Genomic DNA, 20,501 nt, shown 5'->3' with positions numbered 1-20,501 from the left:
ATATATATATATATATATATATATATACACCGTGTATATACATATATATATATATGTATATATATATATATATATATATATATAAAAAACTCCATCTCTCTGCCTATCTCTCTCTCTCTCTCTCTCTCTCTATATATATATATATATATATATATATATATATATATCCATCTCTCTCTCTCTCTCTCTGCCTATCTCTCTCTCTCTATATATATATATATATATATATATCTCCATCTCTATCTCTCTCTCTCTATCTCTCTCTCTCTTTTTCTCTCTCTATCTTTTTCTCTCTCTCTCTCTCTCTTTCTCTATCTCTCTCTTTATCTCTCTCTCTATCTATCTCTCTCTTTCTCTCTCTCTATCTTTCTCTCTCTCTCTCTTTATCTCTATCTCTCTATATCTTTTTCTCTCTCTATCTCTCTCTCTCTATCTCTCTGCCTATCTCTCTCTCTCTATGTCTATCTCTCTCTCTCTCTATCTTTTTTTCTCTCTCTATCTCTCTCTTTATCTCTATCTCTCTCTCTCTATCTATCTCTCTCTTTATCTCTATCTCTCTCTCTCTATCTTTTTCTCTCTCTCTTTCTCTCTCTATCTCTCTCTTTATCTCTATCTCTCTCTCTCTATCTATCTCTCTCTTTATCTCTATCTCTCTCTCTCTATCTTTTTCTCTCTCTCTTTCTCTCTCTCTATCTCTCTCTTTATCTCTATCTCTCTCTCTCTATCTTTTTCTCTCTCGATCTCTCTCTCTCTTGAGACCTGAGGAGGCCGGTGTTCTTGCTTTAAATGTCCATGTCAGGAATGATGTATAACTCTTTCTGAAAGTTTCCCTCCTCATTATTTTGAATCCAACTCTTATGAAATGTTACATTTTATTTCAAAATTATACAGCCATCCTGACATAGATTTTCAAAGTAAGTATAGTAGCCTTCTCAGGTCTGAGTGAACTGTTAGATAATGTATGCAGTTTATATTGTAAGATTTGGTGAAAGAGGACATAGCACTTGCCAGAAATAAGACTGTGCATCACCTGGTGTATACAGCCTTGTTCTCCTGAATCTGGGGTTGTTTTTCCTTTGTCCTCACTCGTCTCTATTTCTGACATATGGCCTCCTCTTCTCTGTATGCAAATCTAGTATTCTTTTAAGTTGGTGTGCTCATAAACACTTTTCCGCGTTTCGCTTCTTGAGGACCACACCCAGTTGGCTAACAATATTAGATTTATATTAAAGGAAGAGTGGGCCATATCTCAGGAACAGAGAGGCAGAGGAACAAAAGAGTGGTGGTTGTAAGCACACCCCGGAACTTTGATTGACAGCTCGCTCTGCACAGATGTGCTGCAGAGCGAGCTGCCAATCAAAGTGCCAGGGCATGCTATGGCTATAGATCAGTATAGTGAGCTGTGACTGTAGCCGCTTGTGCCCGCCCCTATGACTGAAAGCCGGCGGCTCCTGGGAGAATATAAGTTAATTTTTTCCTTTTAGACCCGCAACACACATCCGTTTTTTTTGTATGTGTGCGGTACGTATTTGCACGTACCGGAGACATGGAGACACAGAGACCCATGTTATTCAATGGTAGATGGCACACACACGTAAAATCACACGGAACGTGTGTCCGTGTGGTAAGTACATGTGTGCGCTTTTGTACACGGACGACATGTCCGTTTTTGGCCGGCAGCACGCAGGCACGGACCCACTTTAGTCTATGGGTCCGTGCCTGCACGGACCGCACACGGAGTATTTCCGTGTTCAGTACGTATCGTCCGTGTCCTTTTTTAATCACAAAATCTGAAACACTTGTTGCCAATCTATCAGGTCAATTGAAAGCAAACAACAACACCAGGATCTCATGATGAATGATTAACAACGTTAATTGGGTAAGAATGCGGGCCTTTAAAAACGGACAGCACACGGACAGCACACGTACATATTTTATGTCAATACGGACATTACACACCCACACACGGCTCGCATACGCCATCACACGGATGCCATACGTACCGCAGAAACGCCCCTAAAAAACGGAACACGGACCCGAAAAACGGACCGTGAGACACGTACGTTTTTTTTGCGGAAGTGTGTTTTAGGCCTTAGCTGCACTTTCAGTATGGCATCCAGGTGGCATTGTAACATGCAGATTAAGCCCATATCTGCAGGTAAATAGCTTTTTCCAAAGTGACAGGTTTCCTTTAAGTTAATAAATGTAAAACAAGATGATATGAAGTATTAATATTTATGGAGTCTCCTCCGCATTAGCCTTAGGCGGGCTTTGCACGCTGCGACATTGGTAACAATGTGTTACCGATGCTGCAGCGATAGTCCCGCCCCCGTCGCACGTGCAATAACTAGTGAAAGCTGCTGTAGTGATTATTATCGCTACGGCAGTTTCACACGCACATACCTGCCGTGCGACGTCCCTCTGGCCGGCGACCCGCCTCCTTCCTAAGGGGGCGGGTCGTGCGGCGTCACAGCGACGTCACACGGCAGGTGGCCAATTGAAGTGGAGGGGCGGAGATGAGCAGGATGTAAACATCCCGCCCACCGCCGTCCTTCTCATTGCAGCCGGCGGCAGGTAAGGTGAAGTTCCTCGCTCCTGCGGCTTTACACACAGCGATGTGTGCTGCCGCAGGAACGAGGAACAACATCGTACCTGTCGCTGCACCGGCATTATGGAAATGTCGGAGGCTGCAGCGATGATACGATAACGACGCTTTTGCACTCGTTCATCGTATCAAAAAGGATTTGCACGTTGCGATATCGACTGCGACGCCGGATGTGCGTCACTTTCGATTTGACCCCATCGACATCGCACGTGCAATGTCGCAACGTGCAAAGCCGCCCATAGGCTTATTATCTTTTAGATTTATCTAGAAAAGTCTAAATGCAGGAGCAGGGAAGAAATGGTGACAACAGCCGGACTGCAGATACTAGGCGGGAAGCATGGAGAGGAGACAGGGAATCAATGAAGCAGCAGAGCAGTTAGGAGAAGTAATGACAGGGTGACAGCTGAGTGACAACGTACCACTCCGGCAGGTCTGCACGGCTGGAGGAAACATGGGGCATGCAAGCCAGTAAACTGAATAAAAGCTGAATAAAAAGAGAAAGCGGTGCCAACCATGAGAAAACGCCAACCAAATCAATCACAAAGACCTAATAAAGAAGATGCAGATGAAACTGGCTCCTGAAATGAGTCCTGTGATGGGGGATCACTGAGGTTTTCATGGTGCATTTGGGGTTTATTGCTATAAAAGGGAGCAACAATTCTGAGCTTGTAATCAGAGTTCTTAAGAATTCAAAAAGAATGAATTTGCATCATATTCACCATTCTTATGTGCAGTGGAATATAATTTAAAGGGGATGTCACGAGGAAATAACATTTCCTTACATACTTAGGATTTTTCTCCTATATCCACCCCCTGTATTTGTCTGCCTTGCGTGATGGCGAGCCTGCAGGTATACGAGGGGCTGCTGATAAGTCTTTGGCTTTGTGATCTTTTTTTGTTTCTATGGTAATGAATGTTACATCACATGAAAGCCTTATGTGTCTAATATGTTTTTTCAAAATTTTGTGTTTGTTGCTTATGGCAACAGTGTTCTACGCATGCGGGAAAACAAAATGGCAAAGTTTAATGCGATATTCACAGCAACTGAGAGCAGAGGAGGGATAAAATTCTTGTTTCTGCAAGAAAAGTCTACTAAGGATATTCATGGTGATATGTCGCAGACATTGGAGGATCAATGCCCATCATATTCTACAGTTAAGAACTGTGTTGCCAAATTTAAAACAGGCCACTTCGGCCCCGATGATGAGGAACGTCCTGGGTGACCGAGAGTGGTTGTTGTTCTGGAGATCGTCGATGCTGTGCACAACCTCATACTGGAGAAACCATGGATTTCAGCTACAGCAATAGCAGACATCATGGGGATTTCCCATGAACGTGTTTGTGGCATTATCCATGAACATTTGGACATGAGGAAGTGATCTGCAAAGTGGGTCCCCAAATGTCTGACAACAGATCAGAGAAGCAGCGAGTGACAACTTCCCGGTACATTTGTCAGCGTTTCCGGACTAAGAACTTCCTGGATCGACTGGTCACTATGGATGAGACCTGGATGTATTTGTATGACCCTGAAAACAAGGAGCAGTCAAAAGAGTGGAGGCACAGTGGTTCTCCTCATCCAAAGAAGTTTAGGGTGCAAAAATCAGCCACTAAGGTGATGGCGTCTGTGGTCTGGGATAAGGAGGGCGTGCTGCTAGTGAACTACCTTCAAAAGGGTTCCATCATCAATGCAAGGTATTACATTGATCTTTTGAACCAATTGAAGGCAGCTCTGAAGGCCAAAAGGCGAGGCAAGGTGTCCAAAGGAATCTTGTTCCTGCAAAACAACGCCTCCGCTCACACTGCACAAGCGACCATGATAATACTGGCAGAGCTGGGCTTCCAGCTGGTTGACCACCCACCTTATTCACCAGATCTAACTCCCTCCGACTATCATCTGTTTGCAAACCTGAAGAAACATCTCAAGGGGCCAAATTTCACACCTTTTCTGATGCCATGGCTGCTACGGATGCCTGGTTTGAGCCACAACTGAAATCCTTCTTTTTGCTAGGCTTACAGAGATTGGAATACTGATGTAAGAAGTGTGCTGATATCAGTGGAGAGTATGTGGAATAAATGGAAAGTTTCATCATCGTGTCTCGTTTCTTTGTGGGTAAAGCCAAAGACTTATCAGCAGCCCCTCGTATTTGGTTCATAGTAGTAAAGATTAAATGGGAATACGACTAGTGTCTGAAACTATGGCCCTGGCCTGAGAGATTTCAGTGACAGAGAAGAGAGAATTAGCATGTGTTAGAGGTGTGAATGTGCCGCATTATACAGTACTAGCAAAACGGAAGAATGTTTTTCTTAGTCAAATGCATGTATTTTTGGCTAAAACTAATTTTTACAAATGGGTTTCATTAAAATGTTTGCACCGTTTGCCTTTTGTAGCTTCTTTGACTGTTTATTGCAGGCTACAGAATGAGTTATCTGAGAATCAATCAGCAAGCTCTTTCTATGAAAATCGAATGGGCATGGAAACAAAATGCCTGTAAAACAAAACTGTGCACAATTTTTAAAGAAACTGAATTTCAAAAATGTTTGTGAATTTAGGTAAAATATAAAGTCCTCCAAGATGATTAACCCCTCTTATTATGCTGCAGAGGGTTTTTTTAATGAGATCTAAATTACATCATGTATTCTACCATTTCTCACTGTTCCTTAAAAGCATCTAAACCCCTCATAAACCCCTAAAAAAAGGACCTGTAACCAATTTCAGCTTTAATATTATTTCCCCTGCTCCCCTCAGTATTCCTTTTTCTGTAAATCCGTCATACGGTTACAGAGACATGAGACTGTTTTTATGTGGTGCTATTTTTTCTGCTCTTTAACAAGAGGGCGTGGCTCACAGGATCCTCAGGGGCGTGTCTTTAGGCCACTCTGTATTATTGCCTTGTCAGTCACACCTCCTTTAAAAAAGAATACAAAAATTAGCACTACATTAAAAGGTCCATATCTCGAACCATATGGCGGTTTTACAAAAAAAAGAGAATACTCAGAGGAGGAGAGGGAATAAAAAAGAGGAAAAACTGAACACTTCTGATCTAGCTTCGGGCCTCCTTTATGGGGGTTGTCTTGTGATTAAGGGACTGTAACCCACATATATCTCAAGAACAGGGGTCTCCTTTTAAGGGGTTGTCTTGTGATTAAAGGGTTGGAACCCGCATATATCTCAAGAACACGGGTCTCCTTTAAAGGGGTTGTCTTCTGATTAAAGGGTTGGAACCCTCACATATCTTAAGAACAGGGGTCTCCTTTAAAGGAGTTGTCTTGTGATTAAAGGGTTGGAACCCTCACATATCTTAAGAACAGGGGGTCTCGTTTAAAGGGGCTGTCTTGTGATTAAAGGGTTGGAACCCTCACATATCTTAAGAACAGGGGTCTCCTTTAAAGGGGTTGTCTTATGATTAAAGGGTTGGAACCCTCACATATCTTAAGAACAAGCTGTAGTAGGAGAGAAAAGGCGCAATAGGGTCTTACCCGATTTACAGAGCAGAGGGAAAAAGGGTTAAAACACACTCACCTGGCTGGGTTGTGCCAGTCACAACCCCTTAGAGAACGTGGATGAGTGCTTTAGTGGTTCAGCAGCGGCCCCGTGTCTGAGCAAAGGATATCAAAGTGTAGACTGGAGGAAAAACGGGTTTAAAAACCGCGCTAGGAAACCACGAGCAAGGATGTAAATGAATATTTTTCTTTTATTTAGATAATTCCAACGCGTTTCGGAGACCCATCTGTCTCCTTCCTCAGGGAAAAAGAATCTTACAGTCAATGAGGAGTTGTCCTTATAAAACAACAAACAGACAAAAAGAAAAAAAAAAAAAAAAAAAAGAGGGGAGGGGGGTGTAACCAATCTTGACGTCATCACTCCATGTGCTGCAGAGTGATGACTCATTTCCACGTGGAGAAAAGCTGCATCATGATGTAAACTTCACATATTAAAACAAATATTTAAAGTGCTCTAAATGTGAGAAGATAAATAAATGAGTATCTTATTTACCCAATAATTTGTCTGTGTCCTTTTTTTTTTTTTTTGTTTGTATGTTGTTTTATAAGGACAACTCCTCATTGATTGTAAGATTCTTTTTCCCTGAGGAAGGAGACAGATGGGTCTCCGAAACGCGTTGGTATTATCTAAATAAAAGAAAAATATTCATTTACATCCTTGCTCGTGGTTTCCTAGCACGGTTTTTAAACCCGTTTTTCCTCCAGTCTACACTTTGATATCTTAAGAACAGGGGGTCTCCTTTAAAGGGGTTGTCTTGTGATTCAAGGTTGGAACCTACACATCTCCAGAACAGGGGTCTCACTGTCGCTTCTTCTGCACCACCATCCGACCACCAGCAAGTGGAGAGGTGGCAGCACATGCTCCGGCTTTTCCATTGATTGCTAAGGGAGTTCTGAATACAGCCAAGAGTATTTGCTCCACCGCTGCAATAAGCATCTCTCTTGAGATCAGAGCCTGATATCAAAAGGATGCTGAAAAATAGCAGCACAGTCTGATCCAAAAATTATCCCACAAGCCTGCTCTGCAATTTTTGGAATTCGCATAGAAATGCATGAATGAAGCGGCCACCTCTCCTCTGACAGCTAAATGCAATGTTGGTAGGTAGCGGAGTGCTCCATTGGGCACCATATGATGGATCTGTCTATTCTTGACCACTGTTCTTTCCCAATACCATCATAAGATTAAACCTAAAATAACCCTCATGTCCTACATGGGTCATTGAAAAGATGTAATTGTTACAGTGATTCCTAGCAATGGTGTTCGGTGTAAAAAAAAAAAATATTTGTAATAGTAGCAAATATTAACTCTGGGGAAAAATATATTAGTCTGATGTGCTTGAGCAGGGAAACATTTTTACAATGGACAAATAATATTAAACAGTGAGAAATCTAAAGCACAGTCATCTACTACAGTGAATATCTTGGATTGTGGTGCCCTCTGCTGGACAAGTGGTGTATTGTCCAGTATCCCAGAGTCTGGATGTGATACCAGTATTATTCTGGAGGCTTGTAAGGACTGGAAAGAAAATGCCTGGGGCAAAGAGCAATCAAACTCTTCATGATGTCACTGCACTGGAAGGAAACTCTATAAAAAGAATGGCTCACACTCCTGGAACGATGCTCTGGTGGGAGATTAAATGTGGCCCAGATCTGATCTAGAATTACTGTACACAGAGCAGATTACACGGGGGTCTTAAATGGTGTATTCTCAGATTGGAAGTCCTGATTGCTGAGGGTCCCACTGCTGGGACCACCACTGATCCTGAGAATTGGGTCGATGATGAGCATTTCTGCTCCATTCAATCGTAATTGTAAATAGCCAAGGACAGTGTCCGGCTGCTCTTCAGCACGTCCATAAGAATGAATGGGGGAGCAGTGCACAGGATCGACCTCCTCTAGTTCTCGTGATCAGTAGGGGTTCTAGCGGTCGGACGCCCAGCAATACAGCCATACCCATAAACGATATGTGCACATGTCAAGTATTTGCAACACATTTTTCTGCAGCAAAACGCAGACTGTTGGCAGAAAAAACTCTCCCTAAGACCCGCAACACACATCTGGTTTTTTTGTACGTGTGCGGTACGTATTTGCACGTACCGGAGACACGGAGACCCATGTTATTCAATGGTAGATGGCACACACACGTAAAATCACACGGAACGTGTGTCCGTGTGATAAGTACGTGTGTGCGCTTTTCTACACGGACGACATGTCCGTTTTTGGCCGGCAGCACGCAGGCACGGACCCGCTTTAGTCTATGGGTCCGTGCCTGCACAGACCGCACACGGAGTATGTCCGTGTTCAGCACGTATCGTCCGTGTCTGTTTTTCATCACAAAATCTGAAACACTTGTTACCAATCTATCAGGTCAATTGATGGCAAACAACAACACCAGGATCTCATGATGAATGATTAACAACGTTAATTGGGTAAGAATGCGGGCCTTTAAAAACGCACAGCACACGGACAGCACACGTACGTATTTTATGTCAATACGGACATTCCACACGCACACACGGCTCGCATACGCCATCACACGGATGCCATACGTACCGGAGAAACGCCCCTAAAAAACGGAACACGGACCCGAAAAACGGACCATAAGACACGTACTTTTTTTTGCAGAAGTGTGTTTTAGGCCTAACATAGGAACTTTTTGACTCTTTGACTTTTTGACTTGCGTTTTTGATGCAATTTTCCCCATTCATTAAAATGAGTGAAAAACCGCTGAAAGAATTGACATGCTTCAGATGTGAAAAATAAAAAGAAATGCTTTGATAGTTAAAAAATAAGCAGCGACTGCATGAGATTTTAGAAACCTCACTCACTTTGGTAGCAAAAACAGGCAGAAAAAAAGGCAGAGTGTGAACAAGCCGTAAAAGTCCAATCTTTTGAAATAGAAACATTTTAGTCTAAAAATTAAACACCGTAAAGAAAAAAAATGTTCTTGTTCAGTGTCCCATATACAGGAGGTGTATACAGGAGGTGTATACAGGGACCGTGTGTACAGTACAAGCATCAATATTTACAAAAATAGTTGTTTTCAAGCAATACTTAACAAATCCTAACAGATCCCACTGACTATTTCATTGGTCCGGTATCTCATGCATCCTCATGGGTGTTGTCACAGCTTCCTCTCAGATATTGTGAGGTTACCCATTCCTGCTGACCAGTGATTTGGGGTCTCACACATCTAATGTACTTTTTTGTGCCCATTTCTCAATCTCCTAGGTCCATTCTTTCCCACTTTATGTACCTCTATGGGCACCGTTCTTAGTCGTAGACATTCACTATTTGATCATGTTGTAATTGTCTATTCTATACTGTGATTAATACAAATTATTCATTTATATACACTGAGCAGGAATATAAATCAACACTTTTGTTTTTGCTCCTATTTTTCATGATCCGAACTCAAAGATCTAAGACTTTTTCTATGTACAAAAGGCCTTTTTCTTTCAAATATTGTTCATAAATTTGTCTAAATCTGTGTTAGTGATCACTTCTCCTTTATGGAGATAATCCATCCACCTCACAGGTGTGGCATATCAGGATGCTCATTAGACAGCATGATTATTGCACAGGTGTGCCTTAGGCTGGCCACAATAAAAGGCTACTCTAAAATGTTTTACAGTATTAAGATAGACAGGGGAGTCATAAAGCCAGTCAGTATCTGGTGTGACCACCATTTACCAGTTTGCCATCTGCCCTGTACAGTGAAAACCGGGATTCATCTCTCCAACGTGCCAGACGCCATCGGATATGAGTATTTTCCCTCTCAAGTCTGTTATAACGACGGACTGCAGTCAGGTGGAGACTCCGATGAGGATGACGAGAAGCAGATGAGCTTCCCAGAGACGGGTGACGGTTTCTGACAGTTTGTGCAGAAATCCTTTGCTTTTGCACCGATTGATGCAGCCACTGTCCAGGTGGCTGGTCTCAGACGATCTTGGAGGTGGAGATACAGTGCTGGCCAAAAGTATTGGCACGCCTGCAATTCTGTCAGATAATACTCAGTTTCTTCTTGAAAATGATTGCAATCACAAATTCTTTGGTATTATTATCTTAATTTATTTTGCTTACAATGAAAAAACACAAAAGAGAATGAAACAAAAATCAAATCATTGATCATTTCACACAAAACTCCAAAAATGGGCCAGACAAAAGTATTGGCACCCTTAGCCTAATACTTGGTTGCACAACCTTTAGCCAAAATAACTGCGAACAACCGCTTCCGGTAACCATCAATGAGTTTCTTACAATGCTCTGCTGGAATTTTAAACCATTCTTCTTTGGCAAACTGCTCCAGATCCCTGAGATTTGAAGGGTGCCTTCTCCAAACTGCCATTCTGAGATCTCTCCACAGGTGTTCTATGGGGTTCAGGTCTGGACTCATTGCTGGCCACTTGAGTAGTCTCCAGTACTTTCTATCAAACCATTTTCTAGTGCTTTTTGAAGTGTTTTGGGTCATTGTCCTGCTGGAAGACCCATGACCCCTGAGGGAGACCCAGCTTTCTCACACTGGGCCCTACATTATGCTGCAAAATTTGTTGGTAGTCTTCAGACTTCATAATGCCATACACACGGTCAAGCAGTCCATTGCCAGAGGCAGCAAAGCAACCCCAAAACATCAGGGAACCTCTGCCATGTTTGACTGTAGGGACCGTCTTCTTTTCTTTGAATGCCTCTTTTTTTTCCTGTAAACTCTATGTTGATGGCTTTTCCCAAAAAGCTCTACTTTTGTCTCATCTGACCAGAGAACATTGTTCCAAAACGTTTTAGGCTTTTTCAAGTAAGTTTTGGCAAACTCCAGCCTGGCTTTTTTATGTCTCGGGGTAAGAAGTGGGGTCTTCCTGGGTATCCTACCATACAGTCCCTTTTCATTCAGACGCCGATGGATAATACGGGTTGACACTGTTGTATCCTCGGACTGCAGGGCAGCTTAAACTTGTTTGGATGTTAGTCGAGGTTCTTTATCCACCATCCGCACAATCTTGCGTTGAAATCTCTCGTCAATTTTTCTTTTCCTTCCACATCTAGGGAGGTTAGCCACAGTGCCATGGACTTTACACTTCTTAATGACACTGCGCACCGTAGACACAGGAACTTTCAGGTCTTTGGATATGGACTTGTAGCCTTGAGATTGCTCATGCTTCCTCACAATTTGGATTCTCAAGTCCTCAGACAGTTCTTTGGTCTTCTTTCTTTTCTCCATGCTCAATGTGGCACACACAAGGACACAGGACAGAGGTTGAGTCAACTTTAATCCATGTCAACTGCTGCAAGTGGGATTTAGTTATTGCCAGCACCTGTTAGGTGCCACAGGTAAGTTACAGGGGCTGTTAATTACACAAATTAGAGAAGCATCACATGATTTTTCAAACAGTGCCAATACTTTTGTCCACCCCCTTTTTTATGTTTTGTGTGGAATTATATCCCATTTGGATTTATGACAATTTTTTTTCATTGAAGACAAATTAAATGAAGATAATAATACCAAACAATTTGTGATTGCAATCATTTTCAAGAAGAAACTGAGTATTATCTGACAGAATTGCAGGGGTGCCAATACTTTTGGCCAGCACTGTACTGGATGTCGAGGCCCTGGGCTGGTCTGCTTACACATGGTTTGTGATTGTTCGACCAGTTGGATGTACTGTAAAATTCTCTGAAATGCCTTTAGAGGCGACTTTTGGTAGAGACATGAACATTCAATTCACGGGTAACATCTCTGGGGGACAATCTTGCAGTCAGCATGACAATCTCACGCTCCTTCAAAACTTCATCTGTGGCATTGTGCTGTGTGATAAAACTGCACATTTAGAGTAGCCTTTTATTGTGACCAGCCTAAGGGTACCGCCATACTAAATGACGTATCAGCGATTCCGACCACGATACGACCTGGTCATGATCGCTGGTGCGTCGCTACATGGTCACTGGTGAGCTGTCAATCAGGCAGATCTCACCAGCGACCAGCCACCAGCGACTCCTGTAACGATGCGGCGCTTGGTAACCAGGGTAAATATCGGGTAACTAAGCAAAGCGCTTTGCTTGGTTACCCGATATTTACCCTGGTTACCAGCGTACACCACTTAGTGCTGGCTCCCTGCACACGTAGCCAGGGTACACATCGGGTTACTAAGCAAATTGCTTTGCTTAGTTACCCGATATTTACCCTGGCTACGTGTGCAGGGAGCCAGCGCTAAGCGGTGTGCACTGGTAACCATGGTACATATCGGGTAACCAAGCAAAGCGCTTTGCTTAGTTACCCGATATTTACCCTGGTTACCAGCGTACGCTGCTTACACAGAGTCGGTGCTCGTTGGTCTCCCGCCGTCAAACACGCCGATGTGTGCTGCACAGCGGGAGACCAACGAGCAAAAAATGAACCAGAACAGTGTGTAACGATCAGCGATTTCACAGCAGGGGCCAGGTCGCTGCTTAGTGTCACACACAGCGAGATCGCTGATGAGGTCACTGGTACGTCACAAAACCTGTGACTCCACAGCGATCTCGCTATGTGAGAAGTACCCCTAAGGCACACCTGTGCAATAATCATGCTGTCTAATCAGCATCTTGATACGCCACACCTGTGAGGTGGATGGACTATCTCCGCAAAGGAGAAGTGATCACTAAGACAAATTTAGACTCATTTGTGAACAATATTTTTAAAAAAAAAAAGGCCTCTTGTACATAGAAAAAGTCTTAGATATTTCAGTTCAGCTCATGAATAATTGGAGCAAAAACTACACTGTTGCATTTATATTTTTGTTTAGTGTATATGCAGTCATATTTTTGTAGGTTTTTATTGCTTATGACTGCAATTGAGGCAATTGCTTTGCTATATGGGACCATTGGCTTGCGGGCAATATTTGTAGGTTTATAAAAAATGATGTAACCACAAAATATACAAATATGCAAAACTACAAAGAAGACAATGTCAAAACAAACAATGAGAATATATTAGAAGTAAGCTGGGAGTAACACACCGAGGTGTTATATCTGAAAAGTGAGGACAACTATTGTAAGAAGTCATGCAGCTCCCTAGAGGCTAAACAGCGAGTGAAATAAGTATTGAAGACGCCACCAATTTTCTAAGTAAATATATTTCTAAAGGTGCTATTGACATGAAATTCTCACAAAATGTCAGTAACAACCCATCCAATCGACACAGGCAAAGAAATCAAACCATAGATGTCCATAAATTAAGTTATGTGTAATAATGCGAAATGACACAGGGAAAAAGTATTAAATATGTTTTCTGAAATGTAGTTAGTATTTCGCACAAAAGGTTTTGTTGGTGATGAAGCTTCAATACGCCTCCTGTATGGAGAAACTAGTCTCATGCATTGCTCAGGTGGGATTTTTGTCCATTCTTCCATACAAACACTCTTCAAACACTGACGGTCCCATAGGTTCCTTATATGAACTCTGGGCTTTAGTTACTTCCATACATTTTCTATTGGATTTGGCCCCAGTGATCGGCTCGGCCATTCTAGCAGCTTTATTTTCTATATCTGAAACTGACTGAAAGCTTCCTTGGCTGTGTGTTCGGGATCATTGTCTTGCTGATATATTCACCCTCGTTTCATGTTCATCATCCTGGTAGATGGCAGCAGATATTTATCTGGAATGTCTCGGTACATTTGTCCATTCATCCTTCCTTAATATGAAGTTTGCCAGTGCCATATGCGGGAAAAAAAGCCCAACGGCATGATGTTCGCACCTCCAAACTTCACTGTTGGTATGGTGTTTTGGGGGTGATTTGCCTTTTGGCCTCTAAACATGGTGTGTATTATGGCAGCCAAAGTTAAATTTTGGCATCATCTGACCAGACTATATTCTCTGAGTATTTCACAGGCTTGTCTAAATGTTGTTGAGCAAACTTTAAAAGTTGTTAAAAGTGTTTTTTTTTTGTTTTTTTTTTACAATGGAGTCTTGCAAGGTGAGCGTGCACACAGCCCATTAAAGGAGGGTGCATTACTTATTGTTTTCTTTGAAACAATTGTACCTTCTGATTCTAGGTTGGTAGCTCTTCACAGGTGGTCATTGACTTTTATAATTATTTTCACTCCTCTCCCTGAAATCTTTGCGGGAAGCACCTGGTCATAGTCGGTTTAGGGTGAAATTATATTCTTTCCACTTCCGGATTAATGCCCCAATAGTGCTCACATCAACCTTCAGTAGTTTTGAAACTGTTCTGTAACCAATGTCATCAGCATGTTTTGCAATAATAAAGGTTGCAAAGGTCTTGAGACAGCTCACTGGTTTTACCCATCATTAGATGTTAGTTGTGTGGCATCTTGGAAAGAGACACCTTTTATAGGCCATTAGTTGAACCAACTGATATTATTTTTCATTAAGTGGCAGAATTGTTTTTTAATTACTGATAGATTTCAGCTGGTATTATGATTTTCCATGGCTTTTTACAACTCTCGTTCTGCATGTTTTCAATATTTTTTCCCTGTGTCTTCTCATTATTACACATAACTAAATTTATGAACATTTATGGTTTTAATTTATTTGCATTTTTGAATAGGATGGGTTGTTACTGACATCTGGTAGGAATTTAATGTCTATAGCATCTTTAGAAATATATTTACATAAAAAATTGATGATGTGTTCAATACTTATTTTACTCACTGCAGCACACACAGATATCTATCTGTCTATCAATATACCTTTTATATCATACATATCTCACACATACCTTCCGATTCTAGCCTGTCCAACCCGTCAGACACTGTGGTAGTGATTCGTCTGGTTGGCGGGATGTCTACACTTACACGGGACACAGATGTGACTGTGCTAATGATGCTGGTAGATTCAATCTCTGTGGTGGCCATTGGGGTAACTGGAGAGATAGAACTAGCGAGAAACTCCTCATCCTCCTTAGAAGAATGATTAAAACCTACAATGATAAAACAAAGAGTAAAGAGAGATAGATAGATAGATAGAGGGATAGATAGATAGATAGATAGATAGAGGGATAGATAGATAGATAGATAGATAGATAGAGGGATAGATAGATAGATAGAAAGATATATAGATAGATACATAGATAGAGGGATAGATAGATAGAAGGATAGATAGATAGAGGGATAGATAGAGGGATAGATAGATAGATAGATAGATAGATAGATAGATAGATAGATAGATAGAAGGATAGATAGATAGAAGGATAGATAGAGGGATAGATAGAGGGATAGATAGATAGATAGATAGATAGATAGAGGGATCGATAGATAGATAGATAGATAGATAGATAGATACAGGGATAGATAGAGGGATAGATAGATAGATAGATAGATAGGATAGATAGATAGAGGGATAGATAGATAGATAGATAGATAGATAGAGGGATAGAGGGATAGAAGGACAGATAAATAGAGGGATAGATAGATAGATAGATAGATAGAAGGATAGATAGAGGGATCGATAGATAGATAGATAGAGGGATAGAAGGACAGATAAATAGAGGGATAGATAGATAGATAGAAGGATAGATAGAGGGATCGATAGATAGATAGATAGAGGGATAGAAGGACAGATAAATAGAGGGATAGATAGATAGATAGAAGGATAGATAGAGGGATCGATAGATAGATAGATAGATAGAGGGATAGAAGGACAGATAAATAGAGGGATAGATAGATAGATAGAAGGATAGATAGATAGAAGGATAGATAGATAGACAGATAGATAGATAGATAGATAGATAGATAGATAGAAGGATAGATAGATACAGGGATAGATAGATAGATAGATAGATAGATAGAGGGATAGATAGATAGAGAGATAGATGGATGGATGGATAGATAGATAGATAGAGGGATAGATAGATAGATAGATAGATAGAGGGATAGATAGATTGATTGATAGATAGATAGGTAGAGAGATAGATAGATAGAGGGATAGATAGAGGGATGGATAGATAGATAGAGGGATAGATAGATAGATAGATAGATAGAAGGATAGAAGGATAGATAGATAGATAGATAGAGGGATAGATAGATAGATAGAAGGATAGATAGATAGAGGGATAGATAGATAGATAGAAGGATAGATAGATAGAGGGATAGATAGATAGATGGATAGAAGGATAGATAGAGGGATAGATAGATAGAGAGATAGATAGAGGATAGATAGATAGATAGAAGGATAGATAGATAGATGGATAGATAGATAGAGGGATAGATAGATAGAGGGATAGATAGATAGATAGAGGGATAGATAGATAGATAGATAGATAGATAGATAGATAGATAGATAGATAGATAGAGGGATAGATAGAGGGATAGAGAGATAGATAGAGGGATAGATAGAGGGATAGAGGGATAGATAGATAGATAGATAGATAGATAGATAGGGGGATAGATAGAGGGATAGATAGATAGATAGATAGAGGGATAGATAGAGGGATAGATAGATAGATAGATGGATAGATAGAGGGATAGATAGATAGAGGGATAGATAGATAGAGGGATAGATAGATAGAGGGATATATAGATAGAGGGATAGATAGATAGAGGGATAGATAGAGGGATAGATGGATGGATAGATAGATAGATAGATAGATGGATAGAAGGATAGATAGATAGAGGGATAGATAGAGGGTGTCACGCTCCCCGGGTCCCCTGCCCTGCTCCCCGGCTCACCTGCCACGCTCCCCGGCTTCCCTGCTTCGCTCCCCGGCTCCTCTGTTAGGCGTTCCCCGCTCCACAGCCTCCAGCCCCCATCACCTGCGGTCCCCAGGCGGCCCGGTCCCCGCTCCCGGCGCCTGTCGGCAGCTCTACTCCAGGCCGGCTCCCCTGCTTCCTATTCACCGCTCCCTGCCCTGGCTTCTGGCACCCGGGCCTCGCGCATGCGCATTAGGGCGCGCGCGCGGTCATTGACCCTCTCTTAAAGGGCCAGCGTCCACTGACAGGATATTGAACACACAGGTACAGGGTATAAAGGGGTTTAATGTCCAAGTGGGCGGGGCCTGTTCTTCGTGTTTCCTAAGCTAGGAGTCAGGTCTCCTTGCGTCTGCTGGTATACTTACCTATCTCTCTTCTAGAGCCGCTCCTGCCTCGCCATCCGGTCCTGACGATTCCCGAACGCTGACTGTCTGCCATCCCGTCAGTCCGTACCATCTCTGATCCCTGTGGTGATCCGTCCTCTCGCTCCATCGGTTCCGGACTCTGCCTGACAACATCTCGGCCTCCGAACCTGAGCTCCGTCACCCGGACTACCATCAGTGACTCCGTGGTCCCAGGGACTTCTCCACTCCACTCTTTTGTACGGACTGTCCTGCTACCTGTAGTGCTCCGGCTACCGGACCCCTTGCCTTCAGTAAGGTGTTCGGCCCAGTGGATCCACCTCCTGGGTCTGCCCGTCCACCTGGCCCTAACAGAGGGATAGATAGAGGGATAGATAGAAGGATAGATAGATAGATAGAGACATAGATAGATAGAGGGATAGATAGAAGGATAGATAGATAGATAGAGAGATAGATAGAGATAGATAGATAGATAGATAGATAGATAGATAGATAGATAGATAGAGGGATGGATAGATAGATAGATAGATAGATAGATAGATAGATAGATAGAGGGATAGATAGATAGAGGGATAGATAGATAGATAGATAGATAGATAGATAGATAGATAGATAGATAGATAGATAGATAGATAGATAGAGGGATAGATAGATAGATAGATAGTCCTCTGCCCAGAATCCTGTATACATGTATATTTTACCTTCACTCTCAGGGACTTCACTATCCTGTGTGTTCACATTGGTTTCATTCTGCAGGGCCTCCATCTGCAGAGTAGAAGTATCCATTCCTAAGTTTCTCACTTCAGGCTCCACGGTGGCATCTTGGCTTGTCACATTCACAAAGATGGCATCTGTCAAAGTTGTGTTGCTGTTTTCAGTTATATTTGCAGTCAGCTGCTTAACATCTGGCAAAAAAAACATGGAGAACTGCAGTGAAGGCAAAACCAATAGAGTGCAAAGATGCAGAGAATCCTGATAAAATCATGCTCGATATTTCAGTGAAAATAATGATGGTCCTGGCAATTGAACCTGCTGCCAGTTGCTTAATGTGAAGCTTTCAGGCCTCAATGCAAAATCTGAAACAGGGATCCCAACTAACACGGGTCTTTAACAGATTTGATTTTCTCTATCTGAAGAAATGGGGACCCCATTGTGTTCCCCTGTTGAAAGAGAGGTACCCACTAGTGATTAGCATGCACTACCATGCTCAGGTGCTCAGTACTCGTAACTAGTGATGAGCGGGCACTACCATGCTCAGGTGCTCAGTACTCGTAACTAGTGATGAGCAGACACTACCATGCTCAGGTGCTCAGTATTCGTAACTAGTGATGAGCGGGCACTACCATGCTCAGGTGCTCAGTATTCGTAACTAGTGATGAGCGGGCACTACCATGCTCAGGTGCTCAGTACTCGTAACTAGTGATGAGCGAGCACTACCATGCTCGGGTGCTCAGTACTCGTAACTAGTGATGAGCGGGCACTACCATGCTCGGGTGCTCAGTACTTGTAACTAGTGATGAGCGGGCACTACCATGCTCAGGTGCTCAGTACTCGTAACTAGTGATGAGCGGGCACTACCGTGCTCAGTACTCGTTACTAGTGATGAGCGGGCACTACCATGCTCGAGTGCTCTGTACTCGTAACTAGTGATGATCGGGCACTACCATGCTCAGGTGCTCAGTACTTGTAACTAGTGATGAGCGGGCACTACCATGCTCGGGGGCTCAGTACTCATAACTAGTGATGAGCAGGCACTACCATGCTCGGGTGCTCAGTACTTGTAACTAGTGATGAGCGGGCACTACCATGCTCGGGTGCTCAGTACTTGTAACTAGTGATGAGCGGACACTACCATGCTCAGGTGCTCAGTACTTGTAACTAGTGATGAGCGGGCACTACCATGCTCAGGTGCTCAGTACTCGTAACTAGTGATGAGCGGGAACTACCATGCTCAGGTGCTTTGTACTCGTAACTAGTGATGAGCGGGCACTACCATGCTCAGGTGCTCTGTACTCGTAACTAGTGATGAGCGGGCACTACCATGCTCAGGTGCTCAGTACTCGTAACTAGTGATGAGCGGGCACTATCATGCTCACTACTCGTAACTAGTGATGAGTGGGCACTACCATGCTCGGTTGCTCAGTACTCGTAACTAGTGATGAGCGGGCACTACCATGCTCGGGTGCTCAGTACTCGTAACTAATGATGAGCAGGCACTACCATGCTCAGGTGCTCACTACTCGTAACTAGTGATGAGCGGGCACTACCATTCTCGGGTTCCCAGTACTTGTAACTAGTGATGAGCGGGCACTACCATGCTCAGGTGCTCGGTACTCGTAACTAGTGATGAGCGGGTACTAGTGATGGTAGTGCCCGCTCATCACTAGTTACGAGTAGTGAGCACGCGAGCATGGTAGTGCCGTTCATCACTAGTGGCCACGCATGTGTAATGCCCCAGCAGCGGTCAAACCGCTCGGACCCGGCTGTCACTGCTCGTTGCTCGAGGGTCTCCAGATCCGGGGGACTAAGGGTCACACCCGAATGAAGAAGGGGGCATTTACAGGGGAGATATAGTTTGTGACGCCACCCGTGGTGTACGGTAATTGGGAGTACCGCCGCTGCTCTTGGGAGTACCTGGGGTGATGTACTCCGGCAGCAAGATGACGTTACCCTCCACGGGTAGGGAACAGCCCCCGGGACTCAGGATGGTGGTATGGGATGCAGGGGAAGTGCAGGCTCGCTGGTTGCAGGGGTTAATCTGGTACTTACTCAGCAATGAAGCAGATGCTGGCAACAGGGTAGACCAAGTCTCTGGGTGCCGCTGCCCTCTTGGGGGAGCTCGTCCGGGTCCCGTTCCCTGCAGCACTGCCTGGTGGTCCGTGACCTGCCTCCCGGCACAGTATTTTAGAGTGTCCTTTGTGGCCTGTCAGCTTGGAGCTTTCCGGGCCCCGCTCCCCACTGTGGCTAAGTAGAACAGCTTGCTCTCAGGAGCTCACGCTTGGGATTTCAGTGGGCTGCTTGTTTGGAAAGCTCTATTCCCCTCATTATGTTAGTGCCCCCGATCTGAGCTTCGTGGGAACAGTCCATAGAGGTCTTGTCCTACGCAGGTTAATTGCCGGGTTGCCTGAAGCTTCTCCCGACCTAGGGGCCGTGTACCCCGTCGTGCCTTCGGTCCCGGACCGGTGATTATGTTCAGGCTGCTGACCGTCCTCCAAGACAGGTCCCAGGCACCTAGCCGGGGGTCAGACTCCTCTAGGTCCAAACAGCACATAGGGCTCACTATGACTAAATGGAGGCACAGAAGGGGATTCATATATTGAGGCACAATGGTAGCATTAGTACTATGTGGAGACA

General features: G+C 43.4%; 1 protein-coding gene across 1 annotated transcript in view; it reads right to left on the bottom strand.

The window, feature by feature from the left end:
- The window catches only part of ARMH4 (armadillo like helical domain containing 4), a 240,406-nt gene that overhangs the window by 174,274 nt on the left and 45,631 nt on the right, over positions 1-20,501 (bottom strand). Inside the window, exons 3-4 of the mRNA XM_075330953.1 lie at positions 17,849-18,052; positions 14,817-15,017 (exon numbers count right to left, since the gene is read on the bottom strand). Of these exons, the coding sequence (XP_075187068.1) occupies positions 14,817-15,017; positions 17,849-18,052 (405 nt within the window). The remainder of the gene's footprint in view (positions 1-14,816; positions 15,018-17,848; positions 18,053-20,501) is intronic.

Source organism: Anomaloglossus baeobatrachus, chromosome 12 (assembly GCF_048569485.1).
Source record: "Anomaloglossus baeobatrachus isolate aAnoBae1 chromosome 12, aAnoBae1.hap1, whole genome shotgun sequence".
NCBI classification, from domain to species: Eukaryota; Metazoa; Chordata; class Amphibia; order Anura; family Aromobatidae; genus Anomaloglossus; species Anomaloglossus baeobatrachus.
Note: the sequence above shows the minus strand (reverse complement) of the source record. Positions and strands in the feature narration are given on the sequence as shown.